The sequence below is a fragment of the Chelonoidis abingdonii genome, chromosome 3 (genome assembly GCF_003597395.2).
Source record: "Chelonoidis abingdonii isolate Lonesome George chromosome 3, CheloAbing_2.0, whole genome shotgun sequence".
In the NCBI taxonomy this organism is placed as follows: Eukaryota; Metazoa; Chordata; order Testudines; family Testudinidae; genus Chelonoidis; species Chelonoidis abingdonii.
The window spans coordinates 34,672,087-34,689,975 of NC_133771.1; the positions used below are offsets into that span (position 1 = coordinate 34,672,087).

Below are 17,889 nucleotides of genomic sequence, written 5' to 3' on the forward strand. Positions count from 1 at the left end.
AGAGGTTCAAACTATATGTATACCACAAAATATGAAATACAAAAAAACCCCACAACCAAACCAAACACGCGCACACACACACACACACACACCAGGGAGCCAAAAAAGCACCACCATAGCTAAACAATAGAGTAAAAGAGGTGGTTAGAGACAAAAGGACATTCTTTAAAAATCAGTCAAATCCTACTGAGGCAAGTCAAGTGTAAAAGTATAATTAATCAGACCCAAAAAAATTTGAAAACCAACTAGCAAAAACAGAAAAAACTAACAGCATTTTTTTAAAAAAAACACGAGAAGCAGGAAGCCTGCCAGACAGTCAGTGGAGCCACTGGATGACTGAGGTGCCAAAGGACCTTTCAAAGAAGACAAGGCCATTGTGGAGAAGTGACATGAATTCTTTGCATTGGTCTTCACTGCAGAGGATGTGAAGGGGATTCCCTGAGCCATTCCTTTTAGGTGATGTATCTGAGGAATTGTCCCAGGTTGAGGTCTCAGCAGAGGTGGTTTGAGAACAAATAAATAAATTAAATAGTTAATTGAAACTATTAACTGTGGTATATAACCTGTTGCTTAAATAAGCCTTTATAGCTATCCTCAAGTCATCTGACAATGTGATGCTGATTTTTTTTAAAAAAGGCTCCATAGGCAATTTTGGCAATTACAGGCCAATAAGCCTAACTTCAGTACCAGGCAAACTGGTTGAAACTACAGTAAAGAACAGAACCATCAGACACATAGATGAACACGATATGTTGAGGAAGTGTCAACCCAACTTTTGTAAAGGGAAATCATGCCTCACCAATCTAAGAGATGAGAATTCTTTGAGGGTGCCAGCAAGGGTGATCCAGTGGATGTAGTGTACTTGGACTTTCAGAAAGCCTTTCACAAGGTCCCCCAAGGAAAGGAGTCATGGGATAAGATGGAAGGTCCTCTCATGGATCAGTAACAGATTAAAAGGTAGGAAACGATAGGAATAAAGAGTTTTCACAGTGGAGAGAGATAAACAGCAGAGTTCCCCAAGGATCTGTACTGAGATCAGTATTGTTCAACATATTCATAATATGATCTGAAAAAGGGGTAAACGGTGAAGTGGTAAAGTTTGCAGATGATACAAAATTACTCAAGATACTGTTAAGTCCAAAACTGACTGCAAAATTACAAAGGAATCTCACAAAACTGCGTGACTAGGCAAGAAAATGGCAAATGAAATTTAATATTAATAAATACAAATAATGCACATTGGAAAACATAATCCTAACCATACATACAAATGATGAGGTCTAAATTAGCAATTACCACTCAAAGATATTGGAGTCTTTGTGGATTGTTCTCTGAAAACATCTGCCCAATGTGCAGCAGCAGTCAAAAAAAGCTAACAAAATGTTAGGAACTATTAGGAGAGAGAGACAAAGACAGCATTATGATATTTTCTACTATGTAAATCCATTGTATGCCCACACCTTGGATACTGCCAGCAGTTCTGGTCATCCCATCTCAACAAAGATATATCAGAATTGTAAAAAGTACGGAAAAAGCGCAACAAAAATGATGAGGGGTCTGGAACAGTTCCCATATTAGGAGAAATTTAAAAGACTGACTGTTTAGCTTGGAGGAAAGATGACTAAAGGGGGATATGATAGGGGTCTATGAAATCATGCATGGTGTGAACAAAGTGAACAAGGATTTGTTATGTATCCCTTCACATAACACATGATGCAGGGATCATGGAATGATATGAATAAGCAGCAGGTTTAAAACAAACGTAAGGAAGTACTTCACACAATGCACAGTCAACCTGTGGAACTCAATGCCTGGGGATGTTTTGAAGGCCAAAAGTGTAACTGGGCTCATAAAAGAATTAGATAAGTTCATGGAGGACATGAATGGCTATTAGCCAAGATGGTCAGGGACACAACCCTATGCTTTGGGTGTACCTAAACCTCTGACTGCTAGAGGCTGGGATTGGATGACAGGAGATGCAGCACTTGATAAATTGCCCTGTTCTGTTCACTCCCTCTGAAGCATCTAGCACCAGCCACTGTCAGGATATTGGGCTACATGTACCATTAGTATGACCCAGTATGGCAATTTTTTGTTATTGCATGAAACACCACAGGCACCGGATAGACAGGAACTCAAACTACCCACCATGGGAAGGTGATGGGCCGAGCTGACCTTGTTGTGACCTGAACCTGTGGTGCTTTGGATAACAGGTACTCCAAACTGATGCTTGGCGCACCAAATTAACCCATTTAAAACTTACTCCAACTGACTGAAACGATCACTGGATCGGACCCATAGCGAGTGCTCTCTTTCTTCTTTGTTCTGATGGAAGGAGCAGATGATATAAATAACTATTGTAACCATATTTAAATTTTCTTTAATTGTATTAAATGTGTATTAATAATTACAAGCCACTACTCTGAAGAATCACAGGAGATGCATTCTTTTAAAATATCTATTGAAATTACAAATTAAACTTTCAGTATGATTCAAAGTACAAAACACAACATTAAAAGGCATTCAACAGCTCTTTTATACATCACAGTGTTAGTGGCACAAAAAGTACTTACATTTCAAATACATAAACAGAACTTATTTTTACACTGGTCAAATACATCATCATTTATACATATGCATGACTCCTTCATGCGTATCTCTATACAAAAGTAAAATACATCCACGGCAAAATAAGTAAGAAAGGTTCAGTTATGTAGCATGTTCCTGTACCTAATGTTCCTGGAATTCTGTAAGAGAGAGACATAAATCAAAGCAATTATGAAGATCACAGGGCTTTAAACAAAACAGCATGCTTTACTTAGCAAAGAAGCACTGATGTAGGCTTTTCTTGATATCTTTTGTGTCACTGTGTGACAACTTCCATGTTCTGTCCATTTTTGTAAGATTTTAGAATATATAGATATATATAGGAAACATATGGAGTTTGGTTGCAAAAAGCAAACTGGCATGAAGCTTTATGCATACTGTACATTATCAAGATGAAGAATACTTATTAAATATATGTATATCCTTAATAGGAAAGGGAGAACCTAGAAAATACACACAACCCCGTTTTTGATTTCCTACACACAAAATTTTAAAATCCAAGTGTAATAGCCTCATCTGATCTAGGAATATTGTTCCTCTCGTCCTTCCTCATCAGACAGAATATTTTAGGAATCTTAATTTTAAATATTTTCTGCAGGTCAGGTCATCAATTCTATGCTAAGAACTGGGCCATTCAGTTCTTCTTTGTGATCCACCATGATTTTATGATAAATATTCTAGGAAAGATTATGATGACTGAAAGAAAAAAAAATAGAACTTTGCATGATACAAAGATCCATGCTGAAGGTAGTTAGAAACAACTGAAATATTAACATAAAATAACACTGCTAAGTACTTATATAATGTCCTCTGTCAGAGGATCTCAAAAAGCTTTAAAAATAATTAAGCCCCACAACAACCCTGTGAGGTAGGTGAGCATTATCCATCTGTAAAGTAGGTGGAACAAACTGAGACAAAGGAAGGATAAGTGACTTGTCCAAGAACACTGTGAGGGCCCAGTCCTGCACCCACTGAATTCAAAGGGAGCACTTTGCTACTCTTTTCAGTCGGAACAGGTCTGAGCCCCAAGTCAGCAGTAGAGCTGGAGGGAAATAAACAGCTACGCTGGCTCCACTCTGTCTTTTACTCTAACCACTAGAAACTCATCCTTCCCAATAGAACATGCAAACCATGTGCTCTGTTAAATTTCATTAAAAACAGCATTTAAGGCAATGCAAATAAAGTAAACAGTAGAATAGATATGAAACACAATTGGGATTAACTGCATGGTTTCTATTTTCTGATGAAGGTTTATAACAGATTGTCTGAAATCTGTTATAAATATTTTCCTTAGAAATGCAACAAAGGCATGAGCATATTTAAACCCACTATTACGGGGCAGTAATATCAGAGTTTAAAACAATACATTCAGGGTAGTAAATGCCACAGCCATCAACAGAGCTTGTAAATCAGTGATTACTGAAGACATCCACTCTAAGGAAACAAAACTATAGTGGTAAAATTTAAAAATAAGATGTAAAGTTATAATATTCAGCATGCCTGAAAGTGATTACAGCATATTCTTTGTGAATATACACACATTATTATCCAAACGTCAAGAAGCTGTATCAGCTGACAGCTTGGAAATCTACTATAGTGAACCCAAGCATGCTGAGATCAGACACACTCCTATATGTTGGATATGATCAGATAAACCCAGGCATTTGTGTCTGTGTTAATGGGATCATCATCTGAAATCTAATATCTTAAAAATGTTTGCATCTATAATGCACTATGGGATTTTTTTTCTTTAATTTTGAAGTAAATTTAGTACTCTGCAAAGGTGTCAGTGACAACTGTGAGGAGTGAAGTTCTCTATCGAGGGCATCACAGAATCTCAACACTGCCTTGCTTCACCCCTGATCTGAAAAGACTACTTCTAAGAAAGAAAGTACAGGTTAATCTTTATGCCACCATACCTCAGATACTATATTGATAGGCCCCCTATAAACCAGTTTCTTGGCTGGAACTGCCAGTTAGAACCATTTGTGATTTAAAGGAAAATGGTGTGTTGCTAAGAGCTCAACAAGTGGAGTGCAGAACTGCTAGTCCAGGAAACTGGGGTCTGTTTTGCCCACTGAAAAATTAGTTCTCTGATGCTGCAACTGGATCTGTCCGGTGCAGATCAGGATTGGAAATAAGGGCCAGAATTCAAGCCTTCCCACACTACCTTGATACCATGCCTCAGATTTGGAGAAACTAGTTATTCATCCAGCGGTACATACCTATTAATCATATACCTCAAAACGATGATTCAAGACAATGTGAGTTAAGTACTATCCTGAATCAGGGTGCTTTTCTAATTCAGTCAGTCTTTTGCAATAAGGACACACATCCTGTAAGAGGAGCTGGACTGAGACTGAAACCTCATTAGCCAGTGAAACCAGGGCTGACCAGTGGTGACTAGTTAAAGTATGCCTATCCCATTGATAAACTCTTGTGAGCCATCCAGCCTTGCCATGTTATTTCTGAATAACTAAGCAAAAAAAAACCCAAAAAACCCTCAATATCAGGATTTTGCCATTAAATTCTGAATTACACACTGTAATACAAAGCTAATGACGTAACATACAACTAACATTGCTTGTAATCAGATTGCCATCTTACAAAGGTTGAACATCTGAAGACAAAACAATTTCTGGATCTCCTGCAGGCATTTCTCATTTAGCCAGTTTGAAATACTAATTTTTTAAAATCAAGAATATGGAGGTTGGACAGAGGAGAAAATCTTCAAAAGTACCTAGGTGATTTAGGAATCTATTTCCCATTTTCAAAAGTGACTTATGCCCTTAGGAGTCTACATCTCACTGAAAGTCAATGGGCTTTCAAAAAATTTTCCCTGCAACATTTCTGTTCAAATAATCGATATGCAAACTAAAACTAAACATAAAAGAGAACAAATAGTTTTTTTGCGCTGTCAGACTGCTGTTATGTTTTGTGGCCTTGATCCCGCCATGTCTTAGGTGGTGAGCCCCACTGACTTCCACATATACAATCACTGCATCACTTCCTACTCCATTATATTTTTAGGTTCTCAAATACAGTTTAACTTCCACTAGCATGCTCTGCAGAATAGTAGGCTCCGTGTGGACACAGATCTGCCCATGTGTACCACATTCCATGATCAGGGCCATTACATTAAATTTTTGTCAAATTCTTTTGCTGTTTTTGAAGCCTGCATTTACAAGGGGTCTCTTACAGTTTTCTACAAAATACTGCAGAAGAGTAATTTCTGTATATTAACAATGTTAATTGGGACATTTTACTACCCTGAAAAACTTACAACATTGTAAATTAAAAAAAAAAAGAGAGAAGAAAAATGATGCCACAAAGTAATGTTGGAACAAAACAAACTAATCCTTGAAGAGAAATTTGTTTTGTTTTCTCACAGTATGATTATTAACAGCACATATGATATGAACTCTGGCAAATGGAGTATATATTGTAAATGGTAGACAGACCTTTCACAAACACCCCAGGTGCTTTAATTACTAATAAGGATGTCTAGTACTTTTCATATATTGTAAAGACAGGAATCATTGCTGAGCTGAGAATCTGCTGATAAGCAGAATAAATCCTGTAATTTTTTTCCCCAATACCTGCCTTTAAGACAGAAGCGAGCTATCTTGAACTTCCAAATATTCAATAGCACAGATATTTACACAATTTGGTTTAATCAGGATTTTTTAATATATAAATAAAAGATTGAGATACCTGGATTAGAAGTTATGTAGCCCTGTAAGTGTACCAGACCCCTTAACAGCAAAAATTAACCACACAGAAAAAGACTTGTGATCCAGTGGTAATCATCACCAACTATACATTTTTAAAAGAATCTTGATTAGGTAGCAGGTTTGTGACACCACTCAATCTTGCAGCTTTCATATATTTATTTTTTAAAATGTAGTTTTTGATTGAATAGCATGTAAAACTTCTTAAAATTCCTGGAAGGCAGCAATTCAAGCTGTACCCTCCCCAAAATTCAAGAAAGGCATATGATGGCCAATATGCACCTTATTTATTTCCATTATACTTGCAAAAATAAGTACTAAAGAGGTTTTTGCCATTGCAATATTAATAAAAACACAGTTGTAATAAAACAGATATATTAAAGCCACATTTAAATGATAGGTGACTCAGGAATATCAATAAGACACCTCATTTTGATGCAAATGTATATGTGAAAAAATTAGATTTGATTTGTTTTTGGGTTGTTTTGCTGATGTACCATAGCACAGTTCCTAGTCCACCAATATAGCCTCTGTGGGCAATATGAAACCATTAGTTTTATCTAGAGTATCTTCATCTCTCAATTTCAGACACTTATCGTGTTCCACAACATCCTCTAAACACCTGACTTGCCTTCCACTATTTTACCTATTAGTACTCGGTCTATGTAACTGTACTAACAACAGTTCCTGGAATTATGGCACTGTCACAGAAAAGCAGGATGGGGGAAGTAAGGCTACAACAATGTAAGTGCAAGAGGGGGAAAAAATGTGTGTGTGATGAGTCCCATCTTCTCACGATCTAGGTAGGTAGAGGATCATCATCTCCTTTATTACATTTGCACTTGCAGCAAAGGACAAATGGAGTAGCAAGTAAAAGGAAAGGTGAGGCCACTAACAGCAGTAGACCAAATCCCGCAAAGATTCCCACCACCTGAAAAAACAATGGAAAAATGACATACGTCAATACTGCAATTGGCACAGCAGGGTTCAAATTCTGCTCCAACACAAAGTCAATCCACTAGGGGAGAAATCTTGGCCCCACTGAAGTCAATGGCAAGACTCCCACTGATTTTAATAGAGCCAGGATTTCACTATAGTTGTATATCACAGAAGATTTTTGTGTTTAATAAAATGTATATAACTACAGTTAACAGGTGATTACTAATTTTCAGAATGGGAGAATGGTAGCAGGCTCTAATCCTGAGAAAATAGTTACTAGACTGCAATGGTCCTTTTCCCCTGTATCAGTCTGAATTCACATCGTGTCACCTGCAAAGTTCAATAGCGCCCGCATGCATGCGTTCACACACCCTAGATTAAACAGATGTTAATTTGCACTGAACAAAAAGAAAAGGATGGCTTTTCTATGTCTCCTGCACCTACCCACTCTTATTCAGTTCATGTGGATAGTTTTACCTTTCTTTCTTTCTTGCTCGATAAAATGGGAATGTTAAGCCTTTAGCATCTGAGGTGATGGAGGAATTCTGCAGCTAAAGGGAAAACATGTTTATATTGGGGAAGTTCCACTGACAGATTCTTACAGATATTCAAGAAGGGACAACGTTTTCCTTTCAGAGAGCAACTATTTGGTCTCAAACAATTTAAAATTCAGTGTGAAGCCATCTTAGATATTTCTATAGTACTTATCAGTACACAAGTAGTTATATGAAATGTTGACTTACATTTTAATGTAGTCACATGCTGTTTGCAAGCAGTAACCATACATTTAAAGTTCCCTTGAAAGATTTAAATCTTTATACAGCTGAGGTTGCTAAGCACTAGCTGTGTCAACACATCTAGAGTTTGAGTTCCTTAATCTTTCCTCTGTCACTGAAAAAACCCAATACAATCACCCACACAGCTGATAGAAAAAGGGAAAGGTGTTGGTTTTCCGACCAAGGAGCAGTCTCTGGGACTTTGCTCTGAGGCACCAAACTTTGCATCAGCTTCTGGCTAGCAGGTACATAATACATTTGATCCCCCATCTTCCCCCTCTGATTGCTGAAAGGGAAGAGTATTTTCTCTCCTCCTTTCTACCCTCTCCTTCAACTCGAGCTTCCTGACGGCTACTAGAATGGTAGGCTGATCTCACCATACTCTACTTCTCCTTCAGCTTCCTGGCTGCTACAAGGTTGACAGTGGTTCTATTCCTCTCACAGCCTCCTTTTTTTTTTTTGAATGCTTCTCAATGAACAGCTCTAGTGCCTGCTACAGCACAGAGTGAAATTGACCTATTTCTCATCAGTTTCACTGCTGCCCACAACCATCCCAACAGCAGTAGTGGAAATAAACAGTTAAGGAGCAAGAGGGCTGCTCAGGCAATCTATCCGACCCGAGCCTGAGAAAGTTGAGTTGTTTTACAATCCAACCCCCGCTTCCCGCCATCAAATCTGTCACCGATGCTTCTGCCTCCGGCCAGTGGGGTCAGTGTGGCCACTGTGAGCCCCACTTATAGACTCATAGACTCGTAGGTCAGAAGGGACCAATATGATCATCTAGTCTGACCTCCTGCACAAAGCAGGCCACAGAACCCTACCCATCCACTTTTATAACACAACCTTACCCAATGACTGGAGTTATTGAATCCTCAAAAATTGTGGTTGAAGACCTCAAGCTTGTAACGAGAATCCACCAGCAAGTGAACCCATGACCCCCCGCTGCAGAGGAAGCGAAAAACCCAGGGCCTCTGCCAATATCCGCCCTGGGGGCAAATCACTTCCACCCCAATAGCACAGTGCCAAAACTGTCATGCGTGACACCAGCAACCGCACAGTAGAGGACACACCCCCAAAGATAGCTCACACCACCCGGCTGGCAAAGACTCACCAGCTAGCCACCCAAAAAGAATTCTTCCTGCAGTAACTCAGTTCCCACTCCATCCAACATCCCTCACAGACATGAGGCAGACCTATCTGCGATAATACCAGAGATCCAATGCCCAAATGAAACCTATCCGCATCATAAACATCCCCTCCATAATATTATCCAACCTTTAGTCTTAAGCCAGATAAGTCTTTGCCCCCACTACTCCTTGGAAGCTGTCCAGAACTTCACTCCCCTAGATGTTAGACAACTCCGTCTAATTTACAAGTCTAAACTTCCTAATATCCCATTGTACCCATTCGTCCTTGTGCCTAATTAGACTAAACTAAATAAACCCTCCTTCACCAACGGTTAATCCCCTGATATATTTGTATGAGAGCAAGCATATCCCCCTCGGAGGCCGGTCCTTGGGCCAGGCTAAACAAGCAAGACCTTTGAGTCTCCTTTCATAAGGCAGATTTTCCAATTTCTACGTGATACCTACTACCCGTCTTCGAACTGTTCCAGTTTGAATCATCCTTCTAAAACATGGCACCCAGAACTGCACCACAATATTCCAGGTGGCGTTCACCAGCGCTATAACGTACTAACACCTCCTTCTCCTTGCTGAAATTACCTCGCCTGATGCATCCTAAAACCGGCATTGCTTTTACTGCCAATATCACATGGCGGCTCAAGACATCCTGCTAATCAACTCAACCTCCAAGTCTCTCTTCTCTGTTGCTTCCAACTGATGCGTCCCCACATGTATATCTTAAAATTCTTATGATTAATCCCTAGTGCAGACCTTGCACTTTTCAAATTATATTCACCTATTATCTATTACTCCCAGTTTACAAGTGTCCAATCTTCCTGTATAGTATCCCCGCTTCTCACTGTTTAGCAAATACCGCACACGCTTATGTGTCATCCCGCCAACTTTATTAGAGCAATTCCGCTCTTTTGTGCCCAGGTCAGTATACACAAAGGTTAAAATAAGATGGTCCCCAAACCGATCTCGGGACCACTAGTAACTCCCTTCCACCTGACAGTTCACCCTTCAGTACAACCCGCTGGAGTTCCCCTTTAACCAGTTCCTATCCACCCTACAACTTTCCATAATCATGCCCCATCTTTTCCAATTTAACTAACCATTCCCATGCGGAACCGTGTCAAAAACGCCTTAACTGAAATCGGTATTAGATCTAAACGCATTTCCTTTGTCTAACTAATCCGTCAACCTTCTCAAAGACAGGAGCCTCAGTTGGTTTGGCACATCTAACCTTAGTAAATCCATGTTGCAATTCAACCCAATCACCATGACCTCAAGTCCTAACTAACTTTCTCCTTTAAAATTTTTCCCAACCTAACATACTACAGACGTCAAGCTTGACACAGGCCTATCAGTACCGGATCACTTTGTTTTCTTTCTTAAAAATAGGAACTACGTGAGCATTCTCCAGTCGTACGGTCAACCCCGGGTTTACCGATTGTTAAAATTCCCTAACCGGGCTCGCATTCCATGCGCCAGTTCTTTAATATCCTGGATGGAGATTGTCCGGCCCCGATTTTGTCCCCATTAAACTGTTTCAAGGTTTGGCCTCTACCTCAAGATGCCGGTAATATCCTCACCTCCATCAGTCATTATTCCCAGTTCATCATCCCTAAACTCCTCACTAGTCTTATAACGACTGAGGCAAAGTACTTTATTTAAGATATGGGCCATACCTAGGTATCCTTAATCTCATTCCCATCCTCAGTGTACATAGTGCCCCCACTTCCTTCTTTCTCTTGTGTTTCTTCTTATTTATGTGCTGTAAACTCTTTACTATTGGTTTTAATCCCTTGCAAGGTCCCAGTTCTACATGGCTTAGCCTTCCTCACTTTATCCCCTACTGTTTCGACCTCCAAGGTAGCTCCCTTGCTAATCCGCCTTTCTTCCCCACTCACCTGTAAAGCTTTTCTGCTTTTCCTAATCCCTCTCGAAAATGGTTTGCTTATCCACTTGGCCCTACAACTCCTGCCCAATGGTTTTTTTCCCATTTCTTGAGAGCCAGGCTTCGCAGTTTCCGCAGCTGCGACTTAAAAGTTAATTCAGGCCTCCCCTCGCATTTTAACTCACACAGTTCCCTACCGTTCAATCCACTTCCCTAACTAATTCCTACATCTTAAAAATTAACCCCTTTGAGAAGTCAACAAACCCTATCCCAGATCTACGTTTGTTTACCTTCCATCTAGTTGAACTGAATCAGCTCATGATCACTCGAACCAAGTGTCGCCCTACCACCATTTCTTTCTACGAGATCCTCACTGCTTCACAAAACCAAATCTAAAATGCATCCCCTCCTTGTTCGGTACTTCAACTACTTGGTGAAGAAATCCATCCCTATCACATCAGAAAAATCTGCCCCTTATTACATCTTGCAACATTGTCCTCCATCTATGATCTGGGAAAGTTGAAGTCTCCCCATGATCACACACTTCCCCTTAGTGTTATACTTCATTAAACGACATTAATGAGGTTCCTATCCATATCCCAATCAGAATCCCGGCGGTCTTGTAGCACACTCCCAAAGCACTATCTCAGGGGAGGCTCTAGTAAGCTTTTTACCTCGTGTATTTTGCCCAGACAGACCTCTGTCTTTCCCATTCCATCACTTCTTATTTCATTTACAGATTAACTCATCATCTGATTACACATGCTACTCCACACTTTGCCTTTCTTCCGTGCTTTTCTAACAACACATAACCTTCATACCTGTACTCCAGTCAGAGTACATCCCCAGGTTTCTGTTATCCCTATAATATCTGGTTTCACTTCGCACCAGTAGCTCAGTTTTTCCTCCATCCTTTGTTCCCTAGGCTCCTCAACATTAAGTGTAATCAGACAATTGTAAAATTTTTTGGCGTTGGCGTCAGTAGACAATTCTTTACCTCGTTGTGCACAGACATTCTACCACCAGCCATCAACCTGTTTAGTCTAGTGTTCTTAACAACAACCGTTTTCCTCCTTGGGTCAAGTTCTTCGGTCCCAACAAGCCGTACCCTCTCACTTGGTTTACTTCCCTCTCCAGGTTTAAATGTTCTGGCGTGGCAAGAATCTCCTGGACCATCTCCAACCATTCCCAACTTCCTAGTTTTAAAGCCTCTCATGAGGTTCCGGGCGAGCCTCATCCTAGAAAGTTCTATTTCCTCCTTACTTAGGATGAATTCATTCCGGAGAACAGTCATCGTCCCCGTAAATCTTCCCCAGTGACGCGTACATCCCACCCTTATAGCACACTGCCTAAGCCATCTTTAATTGCCATAATCTGTCCACTCCTTTGTCGCCCTTCTCTAGGAACCGTGCAAGTATCAACTGAAGATCACCTGAGCCTCGATTTCCTTGAGCGGTCTTCCCCAGTCTGGGCATAGTCCTCACTTGATACAGTCCAGCGAGTAAACTAGCCGTATCCAATTCGTTCCACATGAAAGGACAATCAAAAGGATTTCTTTCCCCGCTCCCGCTAGGATCCCCTTTTCAGCCTCAGGTCCACATCCCGTATCTTAGCAACACCGCAGAACAGCACAGCCCTTCTGTTCTCACCGATCAGCTCTAGTTACAGGCCCTGTCTATTTCTTCTCAGTAAGGAGTCCCTCCAAATCACGTAGAACCCTGCCTTTTTCTGTTGAAGTGTGATCTCCGGTCTATCTCCTGCAGCTGCTGGCCGCAAGTCCTCTCGATTCGTATTCGCCCTTGCAATCTCTCTGGGGCTCATACTTGGTGTTTCCATTGACTCCTCCCGCTCCTTCTTGTGCGGACTAGCTGCTCTTCTCTTTTTCCTTAGCCTCTCTCCTACGGAGCAACCGTTCTCCACCTTCATTTTCCAACTGCCAGCAAACTGGTTCCTGGAGTTCTATTCTCCTTTCCTGCCGTCTTTCCTCCTCCGTGTTCTCCTCAGTCAATGCTCTCACTCCACTTTCCTCCATCAGCAGGCGTCCCTTCTAGAATTCGTTGTCCTGCTTCCATCTGCACGTCTGAGCTTATCCCCTGTGCCTCATCATGTCTGTGTTCCATCATCTGCTCAAACCCCCTTCTAAACTCAGCCAGAGTTTCCACCTGCATCTCCATCCTCTTATCTTTTCTTCCAGCAGCTCTATCAGGCGGCACTTCATGCAGACAAAACTCCTTTCAGGTGCCCCCTCCAGGACCATGTACATGCCACAGCTTCCACATCCGGTCATCCTCAGTGTGTCTCTCACTGCTGCCTCTGTCTCACTCATGGCCTTCCAACTCTGTGCCTGGCAGTCCATGCCACACACCGCACCACAGGCCCCCAACAAGCACTGGGCTGCTGGCAGACCCCTGCCCCCTCCCTTATCTGATGCACTGGGAGCACTGTGGAACAAGAGGCACTGCATCTCACTGGCACGTGCACTCACTCCACAGCACACACACTGCAACAAGTTGGCGGTTGCCAGCAGGAGTGAGGCATGCTGCTGCTGCTGCACCAACCCCACGGGCAGAAGAAGATAATCAGAAGTTACCCGACCCAAACTGAGCCTGAGAGAGTTGAGCTGGGTTGTTTTCTGACCCACCAAACCCCAATCCAACACTTGTAGTTCGGTCCCATCAGTTTTGGGTTGGGTTGCTGGGCTCTTCTCTGAGCAGTAGAAACACCGCACAATTAAGTGAGGCAACTCTGCACTGGTTTCCACTCGTTTCACATTTGTAAGGTTATAGGTTTTTCTTAAATTGATGCTAATTGCCTGAGAAAGCTTCCTACGTGCCCTAAGCAAATGAGAGAGTAGATTTTGGAAGGCCTGATTGCAACAACCTGCCTGCAAGTCATTCAACAAACCCACCAAAAATTATTCACAGAATAATTGTGAATAATGAATACCTGGGAAAAATCATCATCTGCTCATGAACAAGTGCAATTTGAATGCTAGGGCTCCCTAGGCACTACAGTAATACATACTATAACACTACCATCACATTATTCATTAGGAATTCTTCTCCCAGCTCTCGTCAGATACTAAACATTCTGATTAATTGGCAGATATTTCATTTGCCATAGTATAGAAGATACACTCTAAACCTAAATTAACAGGCTTACTGATACCTTCTCTACCAGGGACTATTTTTCATCTTGAACACTGGATTTCTTTTTGTAATTTCCTTTATCCAGCTATTTTTTATTCCAGGGCTGAAAATCAATACTGAGTTCAGCAGGTGGCACTGCTGAACAAAATTAAGTTTGAGGAGTGAAGTGCACACTGCTTTATTACGTAATATTAGACAAGGATTCTTATTTTAAAATAAAAAGCTTAGCTGCGGCTCTCCAGAGACACCAATCTCAAATTTCTTTGTCCCAATATTTTTATTTTTTGCCAAAAGACAATTACTTTAAAATATGATGTGATAAGTACCTTTCACCACATATCCCTGTGTCAGACAGGCAGCTAATCTGATGTGTCTGCGCTTAATGTCTTTGGGGCACCTGCTGAAACTGAAGGGTGAAAGTGAAGCCTAGATTCTTCCCTGAGCTTCCTTTAAATGCTAGTGAGCTGCAGCTGTGGCTCATACTGATCTTTGGCAATAGCACATACCCAATTAGCCCTGTGCAATCTTTTCTGTGAGCACTATGGGGCACCATTAGCTGAGCAGAGCCAAGGTGAAATTTAATAATATAGTAGACTGACAAACAGCGCTCTTTACAATCAAACAGGAGGCCAGCTTACATTTTCCTTTCAGCTCAGATATGCCAGTCAGTGAATTTATCCAGGATTTTTAAGATCAGGTCAATAGGTTGTCTGGTGAGAATCAGTGATACATGTTCCACTGGGTGGACTCATCCGCTGTTGAATAATAGGCTATTTCCTAGCATATATAATGTCTAGAAGTGATTTTTGCACTGGAAGTACACCACTTTGCATTACAGCATCATGCCTTTCACTCTGATGTTATGTTATGCTCCTCTTGGGTAATACTCCAAGAATGCTTAACGTAAGGGTCCCCATCCTGCAAACACTAGCAATCGTAGTGCTCACTAACCTGGCTTCAATGGGAATTCTCAGAATATCAGAATATCAAAAATCTCAAAAATTTGGGATTGAGCATAACAGCTCTTGTATGTCATCGAACTAACAGGTGCTCGTGCCACATTTCTTGACACCTCAGTTTTTCTAATTAGCAATGCCAGCAACATCAGTCATGTAACCAATTACACCCTAGTGCAGTGTAGCAATCATTACAATGATGGAACAAATAGACATGAGCAAATATTTGTAACAAGAGTTCTTTTCATTCAAAATCCGCCTGTTTTAGAGTTCACTAAACTTCAGCAAATGTGGGGCAATTTTACAAATCCTTTTAATGCAATTTTGTCTCAAATGTTTTCAACTCTATTTATAAAATAAAAAAAGCTACTTTCACTGAAGCATTCCCCTAAGAAGAGAGAGGATAGTGCGCTGACAGATGAGCTGCCTAGTAGATTACCACAGGGCTAGAAACACAGAGGTTCCAAGTTCTAGCCCCACTGCTCACACCCAGTACCAGCATGACAACCGTGAAATGGCTTCTTACGGTCAAGGAACTGTCTCCACTTTTCCCTTGCAGGCTTGCCAGGCCCCCAAGTCACATGCTGCATCCTCCACATTTCTTGAAACTGATGCAAAAAAACAGAGGGCACCTCAGCGAGATATGCCTGTTGCCTGCTTCACTGTGAAACAGAGAGAGACTGAAATCTGAAGCAGGTGAAGAAGTGGGGCAGGGTACAAAAATCCTTTGCTCATGATTGGTTCTTTACTGCTTGACTGACACCAGAGAAGGGAATCAACCTAGTGTCCATGCAGACTCAGCAAACCAGGAACAAGTTTATACTAATAAACTCAATCAATCCCATCAGTTAGGAGTCAAAATCCAGGATGGAGTATGACTGTGTTATTTCCTGATTAATGTCTATCCTTGTACCACAATGCCTTTCCCTCAACTGCTGAATGGTTAAGACACTTTGACTCACATGCTTCATTTGATCTCTTTGTAGATAGAACTGAGAGAGAGAAAGAACCCATTTTACTGTGAACATTTATGAAGTTCTAAAAAGCTCTGCACCTACTTGTGTTCTGTGCCAGATAACAGATGCTCTGGAGTGACCTAACTTGTTTCGACAAGGTCCTTTGTCATAATGTATAAGGAGGAAATCATCCTATGAAACATTAAACAGAAACATTAGCAATTAATAGAGAGTCTCTTTTCCTTCAAGATGGAGCAGATAGCAGCAGCAAAACAACAACAAAATATCACAGAGGGGAGCAAGTTTGAAGATCCCTGCAAATAAGTGAATATGAAGAGAAAAGTTTCAGAGTGGAAAACCAACTGAAATTGGATTTGTATTCTTGCAGGGGTCAGCGCTGAACAGCCCTTCCCAGAGTTCCTCCCCACTGGGTTACTATGGAAGTGATTTCATAAGACGGAATATAATACAAATAAAGCATGTGTTGGTAATAAAGAGAATGAGTTGTGCTGTGCCTGGAGGAAAGGCCAATGCAGATCAGAGTAAAGCACTACTTTCAGCAAGACAACAACAGCAATAAACAACAAATGAAGAACTAATCTCTCTATTTTCGTGTCTTTTAGATGTCCATGCACATCAAGTTAATATTGTACTCCCCCTTCCTTCCCCTATTTGATGTCAGGTCATGTGGATTTCCCTGTCTAGCAAAGCCACTGAGTCTCAAGTGCAGCTAAGAATCCTTTTTCTCAGGAAATAAAAGGTCCTATCTTCTAACCAGGGAACGAACTGAAAGGAAAAGCAATATCATATGGATAAAAACATTTTCAAACCTGATTGCTTACAGTCTAGCACCTTAATAAGCAGTCACTCTTGCAGTGCACAGCAGTCACTGTGCACCCACAATTGGAGTCAATGGAGTAGTTGGTGCTCATCACTTCTGAAAACAAACCTGCTTATTCAAATGCCTAAATAGGAGTTCAGGCAACAGAATTTGAGGATACTGACCATGCTAGGTCTAGAACATGGGAAGAGGAAAGCTACTTCTTGGATCCCAAGCCTCTCAAATGTGGCACTTCTTTTGCAGCTGGGAAAGCAAACCAAGGCAGATATCTACCCAGTTCTACAGAGAACGATGCATCTGATTCCAGATCTGGATTGGTCCCACTTCAGTACAGCGACCAACGCAGGCACAGGGGACCTCTAATTTTAACTAAGCATGGGAGTACCCAGGATTTAAAACTTAACCGTAAGGCACTCAAACATAACAATTGCAGGATTTGGAGTAGTTAGGGAACATTTTTGGGACATGAAACATTTCCTCTGCCATTGTTAACTAGACTTTGCAATAAAACATTTCCTTGGCTAATATGTGGAAATAGATGTAGCATATTGTATATATTCCAGTCCTTGGGCACAATAAGATATTGGCTTGTTTGTTCTTCATACATCAGTTCACTGGCTTTTTCTCTTACTTTATCCTGAAGAAGAGATGTAATAACCAAAACAAAACAACATCAAGAAACAACTCTCACTACCGAAGTTCAGCACTAAAATGAATACTGACACTCTGCATGGGATTCTGTATTTAGGGCTACCTTACACTATCATGCAGAGCTGAAAGAAATACAAATATATTCATCCTGAAAACACTCTTTAGACAGCTCCTGCCTGAAGAATTTATATTCTAATTTGTGTGTACATGGTACAGTATTCAACACAAAGTGCAAAAAACTATGTAGCTGCAACATGGA

The 17,889-nt window shown here is 40.9% G+C and overlaps 1 protein-coding gene across 2 annotated transcripts in view; it reads right to left on the reverse strand.

Moving 5' to 3' along the window:
- Window positions 1–2,444: 2,444 nt before the first annotated feature.
- The window catches only part of RNF144A (ring finger protein 144A), a 122,679-nt gene continuing 107,234 nt past the window's right edge, over window positions 2,445–17,889 (reverse strand). For both annotated transcript variants that reach the window (XM_032767868.2, XM_032767869.2), the window contains exons 7-8: window positions 16,241–16,330; window positions 2,445–7,269 (exon numbers count right to left, since the gene is read on the reverse strand). In XM_032767868.2, coding sequence (XP_032623759.1) covers window positions 7,138–7,269; window positions 16,241–16,330 — 222 coding nt within the window. In that variant the 3' untranslated portion in view covers window positions 2,445–7,137. The remainder of the gene's footprint in view (window positions 7,270–16,240; window positions 16,331–17,889) is intronic.